Here is a 13407-nt window from a genome sequence, read left to right on the forward strand (position 1 = left end):
TTTCTTCCCAAAATTAATGATTGTTGTTATCTTTCCTGATCGTCGACTTAGGTAACTTAATGATTATCGTTTTGGCATACTTTCCTTTCCTAATTTTAATGATTATTGTTATAATATATTGTTGGCATGATCCCTCCTCACGTGGGACCCATCTCATTTAATTTATTTTTAAAAAAAGATAATAAGGAAACCGCAGACGAGGTTATCTCAAAAGCAAAGAAATAGGAAGTCATGAGGCTCTACGAAGAGAAAAAAAGAAAAAAAGAAAGAAAGAAAGAAAGAAAGAAAAGGTGTTACTTTATCTGTATGGTTGGTTGTGCGCAGGTTTGGGTGAAATTTCAGCATTTTATTTTCGGCATTGAAAGCTACAAATTGAAAGATTTAGCTTTTTGAAAAGTCTTCTCTATTGATTATTTCGAACATCAATAGTTGATGAGATTTATTCTCTATTTTGTTGTTTATTATTGAAATTCATCTTATCAGTAGGGGGTGCAAATGAGTCTGATCGGGTTATGAGTAACTTCGACCTAACTTGGTTTCTTGTTCGGATGCTAATTTAGATCCAGACCCAACCCAATAAAGATCGGATCGGGTCAGATCCATATATGACCCGGACCCAATCCAAAAAATTTAAGTCCGATTCAGATCTGGTTTGGATCAACCTATTCATGGCTTCAAAACTTGTTTGCACTCCCGCGGGCTATGGCCTGCGAGTCCAAATAATTTTATAAATTCTGGTCGAGTCGAGTTATAGAATTGAAAATCTAAAATTATCCAAATTTCAAATTGGTCGGTCAGGCCTCAATTCAATAAACTTAGACCCGATTCTGAAGATAGAATGGGTCTAAATTTAGGATCCAACCCGACACCATAGGTCCTCCAGAAGAGGTTGAGTCGAGTCTAAGCAGGTCGGGTCGCGGGTCAACCCAACCCATTTGTAGCGTTACTTATTGGTGATGCATGTTGTTGTTGTAAAAGTCAAAATTAAATCTTGTTGATATTTGTACAGTCTTTAATTGAACTAGAAAGGATCTATTGTAATTTCATTATTCTAAATAGTAAATTTTTTTGGCTAAACCAATCCCCGTGGTTTCTTTTCCTTCGTATAAAAGGATTTTTCACGTTAAAAATTGTGTTGCCCCTTGTATGTGGATTGCTTTATTATTTTGCTTGTTAATTATTTGAATAGATTGTAAATATAATTGTCGCTTGAAAAGCCATTTAATCATTGCTTCCATCTGATTGTGATAACATCTAGAATAATCATTATTAACTACAAAGGAAGTAAGTAAAATACCAATCTGATTGTGATAACATCTGATCAGCATTTTCTCTCTTTATTTTAAAATAATCTTTTTGGATCAATCTTTATGTCAATGCGTGACATAATATTTTCTTTCAGTGATGCAGATAGTCATAACCAAATTGCAGTATCATCTTGAGTATATTTTTCATTATCTTTAACTGTAATGGTAATCTTCTTGTCACAATAAACAACATTATTCAACAGTGAGTCGTTATCAGAGGATATTCCCATAGGTTGAAACATTGAGCTACGGAGTATATTTATTTCTCACCTTACGATAAATGAAATGCCATGCCTGAATCCCGGCAGGTATCTCAAGGATTTCAACGCAGGTAACGTAGCATGGGATGGCATTAGCAGATGATTCCAAGCAAGCTCAAGTTAGCACTTATGTCAGGTATTGCTGCAATAAACCTGTAGCCTCCTCTCAGACGCCAGTGGGCCAGGAACGAAATAAATAGATAACAAGAAGATCCGCTTTATTCCGAGTGCACTCATCCAAGCAAGAATAACAAACGTAGTCTAACCGTGCAAACATGAAATTTCTGCGTTCCGCTCAAATTTTAAAAGAAGGAAAAATGAAACATTATGGGTGTAAAAATGCATGAGGGATAAATACAATAACCTCAATCAGAAAGTTAAATCAAACTCTATACCAAACAAATGGTGGAGAAATAAACCAAAAGTCTATGAATTTGCCCTCCAATTTTATTATGGAACTTCTGTGAGAAGATTTTTCTTGCAGTGATATGTGGCCTTGCTTCAGGGAAGAAAGGCTTTCACCTCTTTCCTATCTGCACCAAATGCCTGTAATCAGAACAAGAAGCAATTCAGTTGGCACAGTCAGCAAGAACTTGTCATAAACGTGCACATGCAGATGTCAGAACATTGAACAAGAACATTGCATGAGCTGAGATAAACATAATGGTCTGTAATAAAGTTCAAGAGATTAAGCTTAAATTTTAGCCATCATAGGTAGAGAGATATCCACATCATCGATTTGGGGATATCATAAAAGCACAAAAAAATCCTAGAAGATGGAACGATCTAAGAATAAAAAATACTAAGATGCGAGTGAAGAGACTGTGTTTCCTAGTTCATTTACCTCCACACCAAAACCTTTCACATAGACATTAGTAAATAGCTCGGAAGGATCGGGCATAGGGCTCTCCTGAAAAATGGGGAAGGGAGAAAATAAGATTACCCAAGCACAAAGTTGCAATGAGCTGTCTAACATTGTTCCCAATTTGGTGCTTACCTTGGCCTGAGCAATGGCCTCATCTACCTCCTTTCTCACTTGTTTCTCGGTATCCTGCACAAACATTTTCAGACGCATGATACAGAGACAAAAGAAGTATAACTAGTTTCCATCTATAAACATTCACATGATAAAATCTGCAGACTAGATCAGATCAAACTAATTCTGGAAGAAGACGCATTAGTACACATAACAGGAATCTCAGCCGACCAGCCTTGGCTCAGCTAGTTGGCAATTTGCATCCCTCTCCAATTGGAAGAGGTCCAGGATTCAAACTCTGGTGGTGGCGCCCCCAGTGTATTTCTCCGAAGCAAAGGAAACATAGGGATTCAATTCAATACCTTGAGTTCAGCAGCAGTGGCTAGCTCATGGGATAATATTAGCTTCCTAATTCTTTCGATTGGATCACGCTCCTGCCACATTACACAAAAGGCCAGATGAGATGAATACTTGCACTATACAAGCAACGCAATTAATATCTGAAAACAACTGACCTGCCTCACACCACTAATCTCATCACGGGTACGGTAGGTACTCCCAGGATCCGACATGGAGTGACCATGGTACCTGTAAGTGTCCATCTCAAGAATCTACAAACCAACATTAAAAGAAAAGCATATGAGCATCATAACTGCTTGTCACCATGTAGAAAAATAAGACTTTATTCTCTAGATAATAAAATCATTGGCTGCCTATAAAATATACATCATAGAAGAAGGAGAAGAAGCTTCCCAACTGCTTGTATGAGTACCAAAACAAGGTAACATGTTTCCAATAGGTCCAGACATGATGTGCATGAAACATAGCTGTGGACTACATTTACTAGCAGGAACATATCAAATATGTGCTGTACTGGAGGGAGAATATCAACCATGTTTCCCAATAAGTACTAGCGTAATGCATGAATGTTACAAGAGCAGAGTAATGTAGTTGTCAAGTCCTAGTGCCATAAGCAAGGTGGACAACCAAAATCAACAACCCAAACTATTCATCATATTCGATTTCAACATATCATAGAAGCACATGGATAGAAGTTCTATATGGTTCTTTCCAGTCCAACCATTGATCAAAATTAATCAGCTGTCATAAAAATTAAAAAAAAAAACGGTCAGCTTGTGACCACTTAACACACAGGTACAAGCCACTAAAAACATTTGAATTTTTGCTTAGATATTTTGCACAATGTATATTGTACAATGTGATAAATAAGGTGGAAACTTTGTTTAGGTACAAGTCCCTAAATACCCTCTCTCCCTCACATAATTCCATACCTCCGCATTTAGCCATCTCTGACCAGACTCCCATCCTTCTGACCTCTTCCATGTCCCCCAATCCCTAAACTAAAACCAACCCCATTGTCTCCCCATTCTGCAAGGCTCATTTCCCTCCTCATTCTGGCTCTACTCTAAACCCATTCCTCCCACAATCCTCATCCTCTTCATTCCTTCCCCTCAAATCTTTTGCAAATCCATGCCTGCCTCTACACCAGGGCACCTCCACCTCAACATTTTTCACCTCTTGGGAACAACTTTCCATCCCAAGCTTGACATGATCAGGTCTGATCCAATTGGATCAGATCAAGCCCCCAGGGTGCAATGTGGGTCACTCATTCAAGTGCAAGGAGTTGTTAAAGGTTAGTTGCATTCCTGGAAACTTTTTATATATTTGGGATTGCAAATAATTTGCCATCAAATTTTTACTTTCATTATTTTCATGTGCATAACTGATTGAAAATGAATGAATCATGTATGGTTGCAATCAAATCATATGTGATGCAGCAATTGATTTAATGAGAAGAAGTATTTGATGGTTGGATTTGATCTCAACATATAATGAAAACTAGTAGGATGATAAGATTTAGAAATCATATCGGAATTTTAATTGTGAGTTTATGAACGAATATCATTGTGTCTATGCATATTCATCCAATTAAGGAAGTTTAAGTCTAATTTTCAGATTAAATGATTTTGATTAAAGCATTTGATATCTGTTTTCCTAAAACTCTTTGTTGAAGCAGTACTATGCAGCGATTTTGGTTACCCATCACTTGTTTATGTGCTTAAAAATAGCTGTTTCTTGACAAACAATTCACATGCAGGCACCATATCCAACTAAAATCCTCACCAAAACCATTTTATAATGTTCAAAGAAGCCATAGCTTTGAACCAAGCCCCGCACTAGTTTCCAGGAAAAATAGGTCTAGTATAAATTCAAATAACAAAATTCAAGTGGGTGAAATTCCCAATTGCCATCGACAAAACAGCAACTTCCCTCTGCCACTTCTCTTTCATATTACCTTTTTACACCTTTAATTATGACACAAGATATAAATTTGGTTGCATTTAGTTTTAACTAATTAAATAGATATTATATAACTAATACCACAATTCATAATTTTTCACATATAGATATAAATCTGAAGCAAAATTCGAATTAGCGTATCATATTGTGGCATTAAAAAAGCTAAAGTTGGAAGAAGAAAAGAACAGTTTCAAGTGCAATTTAACAGTAGGGCCATGTCCTTGTGAAATATATTGTATCTGAGTAACCTGGTATATCAGTATTTACGATATCATGTTCAGCACAAAATTTTTGAAACCAACATGCATGAAGCTTTCGAGTCATAGGGACCCAGAAAGAAGTTAACTTGTAAGATCAAATAAAAATGGATATCAAGGTTCCCAAATATGAATAAGGAACACAAAACAAATGAGGAGGGTTAAGTATTCACCAAGGGTCCATTCTTCAGAGCATAGTCTTTAGCAAATTTGCAGGCTTGCTTCACAGCAAAAACATCCATCCCGTCAACCTGTTCTAAAAGAAAGCAAGATTAAGAAAGGATGCTAGTTTTTTAAAAAAGAATGTTATCGATAATAAACCTGTGTTAGGCATACAGTGTAGCAGTGCCTTCAAAATGCAGATCATGCAGAGCAGCAAATATATGCTAAAATAACCTACCGTCCGTTATGTGAATCAGAACACTCATGCTTTGAAAAGATATGCACTAAATTACACAGTATAAATTTACCATAACAGCACATTAAGGAATTTCAGAAACTGTTGTCGTGAACAAACTGAAAAGGCATGAATTTTATTTGCTGACAATCAAACAACACCAACATCAGAACTTTGCTAACATGTACTCCTCTTCTCCCAGTGCTTTTGCTAGAACATTGTCTACAAATTGCCACCAATGATTTGTAATGGTACGATACTTGATTCTTGCAATGCAAACAGATGGACTTTCAAGCTCCTAGAGAGGGAGTGGCACTAGCATTTTGAAAGGTGAGAAAAAAGTATATCCAGTAAACCAATTTCCTTGATCTGAAATAGCTTTCAAATTTCAGCCAAAAAAAAAAAAAAGCTTTCAAAGGAATAATTTGCAGTATAGACATATACATGGAAATAAAAGATAAGTGTTAATTGTGAGGACATGTTTTACCCATTGACAAAAAATTTGAAAGAGCATCAGATAGTGGCAGTGAAGTATTTTGCAGCAAAGACAATGTTATAAATGTTGAAAACTGCAAATAAATGAAGTTTTCAAGCAACCTAGAATTGTTGACATTTCTTGTACATATCCTCTTAATTTAGCAGTAAACACACTTCCATAATAGAGATCCAGTTTTTAGGAAGCAATGGTTTTCCAAACCAACTAAATAGAGACTTATCAAACACATAAAACCAAAGGTAGTACAACCAACTAAAGTTAGACAACATGGAGTTTCATTGTGCAGACTACTATTCTAAATTTCCACATATACCTGGCTCTCAGAAGAAAAATAAGAAAATATCATTCCATATAGGTCATGCCAAAGGCTCAATACCATTTATCCATCAATTTAACTAGAATAGGACTTCACCCAACTTGTGAAAAGCACTATAATACATAGTCTCACAGCAGATGGGATACTATTGCTGACTCTAACAAAAGAAAACGTTACAACCGCAGAATAAATCCAATCTTACATGGCAATAATAAATCGTAATATAACTCAATATTTCAATGATCAGGAATTCATGCTATTTTGCTATATATAGAAAAATTTGACACGATTAATTTGCATGACTGGACAGCCAAGTGGGTTTGTCTTAGCAACAAAATGGTTTTATATCTAGCTAAGAGTGTTCAGTTAAGGTTACAGCCTTCAGATCTGGAACTACAGTTAACATAGAGTACCGATGAAAGTTAGCACATTCATACACCAAATAGAATGCATGCAAGTGTGATTAGATGGAAACAATTAAGATTGCACAAACATAGCAATCTCGGATTTGCTTGCAAGGAACAACAATACATGCTCGGGCATCACAAATAAAGATAAGCACCAAAATACCATCATATACACATAATTTACACATCTAAGCTAGGATATATTTTCTTGATAATCATTACATCACTATTGTTCCAAGCTGATGTATGGAAGGGTTTGTTTTTGCTGATTTGGATCTTCATGTTCAAAGTGTGGATGATTGGATGTCTGACTTGTTGCTATAAGGTGTCACAAGATGACGATAGGGTCTAGATATTACTTTTAGATAACAATGTGAATAGTGAGGAGCCAGATCTAGGTTTCTTGGTCTCCTAAATTGTCCGACAACAGATACTAATGGACTAACAGAAACCAACCAAAAACATAGACCATCAAAACTTAAAATGTAACAGAAAGCGGGGGACAGAGACTGGATAATCTTATTCCACCTTAAGAGTCAAACCTAGAATCCTATTACTAACAAAAAAACAACAACTATAACGTGATCCTTTTCTCCAGAGAGAGAGAGAGAGAGAAAGAGGTAACAACGTGATGGTAATAAATTGATAAAAAAAATATCTTCCACCTCACCTTCAGACCGGGGACATAATCCCCTCTCTTATAGTATGCAGGGCTCTTTGCCGCCCTCCATTCCGCCGTCCCCATTCCATCTACGAAACAACAAGAAACCAATGAGAAAGAAAAGACTTTTTCGCTCCCCTGCCCTAACACAAGATTAATGGCCAAAGAAGTCCAGACTCACAGTGATTGTTCTCGCAGACCAAGATGACGGGCAGATCCCAGAGCGCCGAGATGTTGAGAGCCTCGAAGAGCTGCCCCTGGTTGGCAGCCCCATCGCCGTACATGGCGAAGGTCACGTTCCCATCCTTGGAGTACTTCTGGGCAAAGGCAACGCCGCAGCCGAGGGGGACCTGGGCGCCGACGATGCCGTGGCCACCGTAGAAACCGGCGTCCTTCTTGTAGAAGTGCATGGACCCGCCCTTCCCCCTGGAGCAGCCGGCGCGGCGGCCCATGAGCTCGGCGAAGGCCTCGAAAAGGGAGCCGCCGCGGCCTAGGTAGATGTTATGGTCGCGGTAGGCGGTGATGATGCCGTCTCGCTTGGTTATGGCGGCCTCCATGCCGACGGCGACGGCCTCCTGGCCGTCGTACAGGTGGCAGAAGCCGCGGATGAGCTTGGCCTTGTAGAGGGAGTCGGCGGCGATCTCCATGCGGCGCATCACGGACATGTCGCGGAAGAAGGAGAGGAGCTCGTTCGGGTTGGTGTCGACGGAGCGGGAAGGAGGGTCGATCTTGTGGCTGATGAAGGGGAGGCTGGTCTCCACCGTGAGGACCCGCTGGTCGGCGGCGTCGGCGGAGGAGGAGGAAAAGGGTCGGAGGAGGAGGATCCGCCGGAGGGAGGCGGCAGAGAAGGAGGGGGAGAGGCGGCGGACGGCGGCCATGGGGCAATGTGGGGAGCGAATCCGGGAGGGGTCCGAAGCGAAGAGGGGAAGGGGAAAAAAGAGGGTATACTTTGGACCGCAGGATGATCGATATCTTTCGCCTGTTATATCAGCGAATGTTTTGACCGTTGGATGTCCTGATCCGACGAATAAAAGCGATTTTGTTGTTCGTCGTTTATTTTGAAGCTACAATTCAAACCTCTGATGTGAGAGAAGTCAGGCAAGGTTGGTGACTTTTGGGCCTCCCTGGAAGTCGTTGAACCATCCCTACCGTTTAATTTAATTTCCGCTATTGGCTGCGGCCCCGAATTTCCTTTCCTTTTCTGTGGTCCAATGGCCCGCTTTTAAGAATTTCAAGGCCTTTATTTATTTGCATCAATCGGACTGTCATAGATGGCTGCTATCTCGATCCAATTTCTTCTTTCCTTTTCCTATCTTTTTAGTTTTTATATAAATAATGATGGAAGCTTTATTTTACTAACCTATTTTTTTTAATATAGAGAGAGACTGTGTGTGTGGAGGGTCCCGGGTTGTATACATCCAAACTGGAGATTCAATTTTGTATAGAATTCTCCATTTACCATGTAAACTAGGTACGACACCGATCTTAATATGGTTCACTATTAATACAATTTATAAATTAATATGTAACATATATTAATAATATTGATATAAATATATTTAGCCATCATTATATTTTATTATTTAATATGTAATAAAAATTTGACTATTAAAATACAATTTTTGCACAAATGTCCCTAATATAATGGTTTTTCTAACATTATTAATAAAAAAACATATTTATTTTAATTAAAAAATAAAATAAAATTTTGAAATTATTTTTTTATCCTCCATTGCGATCGGCTTATAAATGTTTCTTTTTGCACATCTACCAATTAAGAGTATTTTAGTTATTTTAATTGAAACTGTTAATTTTTTAACGGCGTTAAATGGCGCGGCTACATATGCAAAAACAAGGATAAAAAATGGTAGAATAGCAAAACAAATATTTTATCCGGATATACGTGTAAATATTAATTTTTAGAGGGTATTCATGCAAAATTTGATATTTAGGAGGGTATTCATGCAAAAAAAATCTAAATTTTTACTATATTATCATTTATTTCATTACATATTGCATTCTAAGAATAATTTTTAAAAAAAAAAGAGAAATTAGGACCCTCTTGCATTGCTCGAAGTAGCGAATATTAACGAAGGGAGTTTCTATATGAAAATTTAGGTTACGTAGAATTCTTTGTTTGTCATATTAATGATAATATTAATAATATTGATATTAATGATAAAAATTGTTGCTCGGGAATTTTTAAAATTCACTGCTTAAATATAATAAAAATCAAACTATTAGACTATTCTATTTATATAATTTTATTCCAAAAGTAATTAAAAAAATTGTATTACGATAATCAGATAAAACAAAAGTGCAGACAATTATAGAAATAGAAATCTTTGATGTTTCTTGGGGAATTGCAGCTTTGCCATCCTTCCTCCAGCCATCTCTAACCTAATAGGAAAATTATCGGCACTAATGATGTCATTCTCTTCTAGTATCTCCACCGTTATTTTTTCTATTTTGCGTCTCACCGCTACCATCAATTCCTTCCATCAGGGCTCTCTATACCCTCAACTAAAGCCGATCATAAGCTGAGTTTAAGCATACAACATATCAATTTTAAATAAATCTGATCTGAGGCCCAGCTAAGAATATATATAGTTTGGGCCCAACGTCTAGCCCATAATCAACTTTACCCTCTATCCTCAACTCTACCTACGCACCATTAGCAGTTTTTTGGTGCTTCTTTTTTACTTGGACATTGAAAAGTGCGGTATGGTGGCAGAAAGGGTGGTGCGCGCTTTATAATCAAGGGTCCAGACTCTAGAGTGGTTGTAGCTGATGGGTGCCAAATCTTTGATATTTCTGTTCATAGGGCAGAGCTAAGGGCAGTTTGGGTTGGTCTATATCATGCCTGGTATGTTCTACGGACTAACACAGTCCTGCTCGAGGATAATTGGCTATAGTGATCGGCTGAATCTAGGGGTGCACGAGTGCCATGGTTGGTTGCCGCCCATTGCTCTCGGATATTTAAACTATGATAGGTAGAGACGTTGCTTTTCAGGCTAAACATGTCTATAAGAAGGCCAATGGAGCTACGGATTGGGTGGCTTCGTATGTAGCAAACTACTATGAGGGAGTTTTCTGGTTTGGTGAAAAGGAGTTGCTTGGAGTGCTTCATGACTTATTACATTTTGATTTTTTGGATATATTTATACTAGAAGTATACGAGTCATCCATTATAAAAAAAAAAAATATTGAAAAGTATAAGCACTAGTGGGCTAGATTCTGAAATTTATCACATCGTCTGCTCCTCCACCATCATCTGGTTCAATCTCTCCTGGACAAAAAATTATATCATATATGGTGTGCACCATAGAGTCATGCACGTGGATAATTATAAGCACTCGTTTCTGTAGCGGTGCGCTGATATGAGCATTTGATAAACGATATTTATAGAAATGAGCGGTTGTAATTGGCAGGGTGTAAGGTTGAATGGTGGGTCTAAGTTCTGTTTGCAGATGTTTTCCTCCGACTACCCTTCTTACATGCCGTAGCATTTCCTTTGGCTTCCATCTTCCCCACCCCTCTTCATTTTCGCGAATTCAATCCCCCTTCTTAGAGGCCAAACCCCAAAACTCCTTATTCCCATATCCCTCCTCATCCTAGCCTTTTTTTTTTTTTTTTTCGCTAAGGCGAATGGATTATACCTGACAAGTATGGATATACCCAATAAAATCGAAAAATAAAATACCTCGGAGTGTCCGGGGCAACTCTCCATCGCCAGCCTATAGGGTACTACCGGAGTAATTGACTACATAAGCAGCCACCCAGTCCGCAGCCCTATTAGCTTCACGGAACATATGTTTGGCCTGAATTGCCCCTCCAACCTCCACCATTATCCAGATATCTTGGAGCAAAATGTGGGCACTACCATCATCCTAGCCTTTTGGCGGAATGAAAACTGGCAGAGGAAGCATGTCTTGCTTACAATAAATAGCTTTACTTCTTTCCCAGTGAATTTCAGCACAAATTTCTCCATAAAATTTGATTTGATTACAAAATCCTTAGCGTTTGGAGTAACAATAATATGAATAGAAGAACCTCGTTGAACCTCAAACCAAAAAAAAACTACAGATCCCTAGAACAATCCATCCATCTCAGTTTCCAGTTATACCGTGTGAAATTATACATAAAGATGGGGTTTTAAATTGCTAGAATCCTCTTCAAGATCCCCTTTGCACATCTCGTCTGTCATCGGCTTTCCGACAGCCAAATATAGGCGTTTGCGAACCAATTTGAGATCTGAAAAAGACTGATGCATTATTTTTTTTATTTTTTTTTTGCTAAAGCGGGTAGATTATACTTGACGAGTACGGATGCATCTAATAAAGTCAGAAAAAAAATGCTTCAGAGTGCCTAGGGTAACTCTCCATCTCCAGCCCACAAGGTGCTATCGGAATGACTGGCCACATAAGCAGCCATTAGGGCTGTCAACGGGCCGAGCTACTCGGGCTCGGCTCGGTAAAAGCCCGGCTCGGGCTCGGCTCGTTAGTCAAACGAGCCCGAGCCCGAGCCTAAAATGAGGCCCGTTTAAATCCGAGCCCGAGCCCGAGCAGCTCACGAGCCCAAACGAGCCCAAATGAGGGCTCAGCCCAATTAACAATTTAATTGGGTCCCAATTAAATTTGGACTCAACCCAATTAAATTTTATTTGGCTCAATCAATTTCAATCCTAATCTAATTGAACCCAGTTGGATTTAGATCAGACCCAACCCGAGCTAACCCAAATCCTTAAATCGAATTGAATTGATTCGGATTCGGACTCAACCCATTAACCGAACCCAACCCGTTAACCCATTTTTAATTTCTTTAATTTCTTTCTTCTCGGTTTCTCCAGAACATTCCCTAGCCCTAGCCCTCCTTTCTTCTCCGTTCTCCTCGCCGGCTCGCCCCCAAGCTCCAAGCCGATGCCCCCTCCCCTCCGACGACGATGACGACGCCGTACACCCGATCCAGCTCTCCGAGAAGCTTCGTCGCAACCTCCTCTCCCTTCTCCGCCCCCGATGCCGTCGCCCCCGGCGGGGAAGGCAACAAGCGTGAAGCGCCGCCGCCCCATCCGGCCGTTTCTGCATCGAGGTCCCTCCAAGTCCGCCTCCGGACGGGCCCTCCAGGCGCCGCGGACCCTTCTGCAGCGGTTGGCGTGGATGGTACTATCGCTCCTCCTCCGGCGGCAGGCCATCTTCCTCTTCGCGCCGCTCCTGTACGTCGCCGGGATGCTCTTCTATATGGGCACCGTCTCCCTCGAGGGCGTTCCCCGCATCATCTCCCGCCCCGCTCCTGGCTCCATCTACCGGAGCCCCCAGCTGTACCAGCGCCTCCGCCCCGATATGGACTCTGATAACTCTTCCGATGCGGTCAGTTCTTGAACCCACCCCCTTCTTTAAAGAATCCCTCTGGATCTGCTCTTTCTTGTATTTTCTGGCGCTTCGATTTCTCTCTGAGGGCGCTCAGATGGACTTTAGTTTCTGACAGCGCCTGCGGTCGACCCGCGGCCGACGCCCGTGCCGGTGGTGCTCGCGGCCGCCCCCTTCTTTCTTCTCTTCTTTCTTTTTTTATTTATTTCCTTCGTTCTTCTCTCCTCCCGTCCTCCGATGAATGAGAGATGGGGCGCCGGCCGCCGGGGCAGGCTCGGGCTCGGGCAAACGAGCCTCACGAGCTCGAGCCCGAGCCGGGGCTGTGCTAGGCGAGCCCGAGCCCGAGCCCAGTACAGGGCTCGGTACCGAGCCCGAGCCCGAGCCCGAGCCTAGATTTTTATGGAACGAGCCGAGCCGAGCCTGCTGTGGCTCGGGCTCGGCTCGGCTCGTTGACAGCCCTAGCAGCCATCTAATCCGCAGCTCTATTGGCTTCTCGAAAAACGTGCTTGGCTTGGAATGCTCCTCTGTCCCTCAACATTGTCTAGATATCTCAAAGCAATGGGTGATTGCTTCCGTTACCCCTTAGACCCCCATGGATCCAACTGAAGAGGATTGTCATGTTAACCTCAGCAAAGCATGCTG

The 13407-nt window shown here is 40.5% G+C and overlaps 1 protein-coding gene across 1 annotated transcript; it reads right to left on the bottom strand.

Annotated features, from left to right (window-relative positions):
* Positions 1-1764: 1764 nt before the first annotated feature.
* On the bottom strand, positions 1765-8371 carry LOC103719035 (pyruvate dehydrogenase E1 component subunit alpha-1, mitochondrial-like). The gene is made up of 8 exons (XM_008808093.4): positions 7581-8371; positions 7409-7488; positions 5296-5373; positions 3059-3154; positions 2906-2977; positions 2565-2618; positions 2412-2477; positions 1765-2113 (listed from the first exon to the last, which is right to left on the bottom strand). The coding sequence occupies exons 1-8, from the start codon at positions 8275-8277 to the stop codon at positions 2069-2071; spliced, it is 1188 nt and encodes a 395-aa protein (XP_008806315.1). The 5' UTR covers positions 8278-8371; the 3' UTR covers positions 1765-2068.
* Positions 8372-13407: the final 5036 nt, after the last annotated feature.

Source organism: Phoenix dactylifera, chromosome 7 (genome assembly GCF_009389715.1).
Source record: "Phoenix dactylifera cultivar Barhee BC4 chromosome 7, palm_55x_up_171113_PBpolish2nd_filt_p, whole genome shotgun sequence".
In the NCBI taxonomy this organism is placed as follows: domain Eukaryota; kingdom Viridiplantae; phylum Streptophyta; class Magnoliopsida; order Arecales; family Arecaceae; genus Phoenix; species Phoenix dactylifera.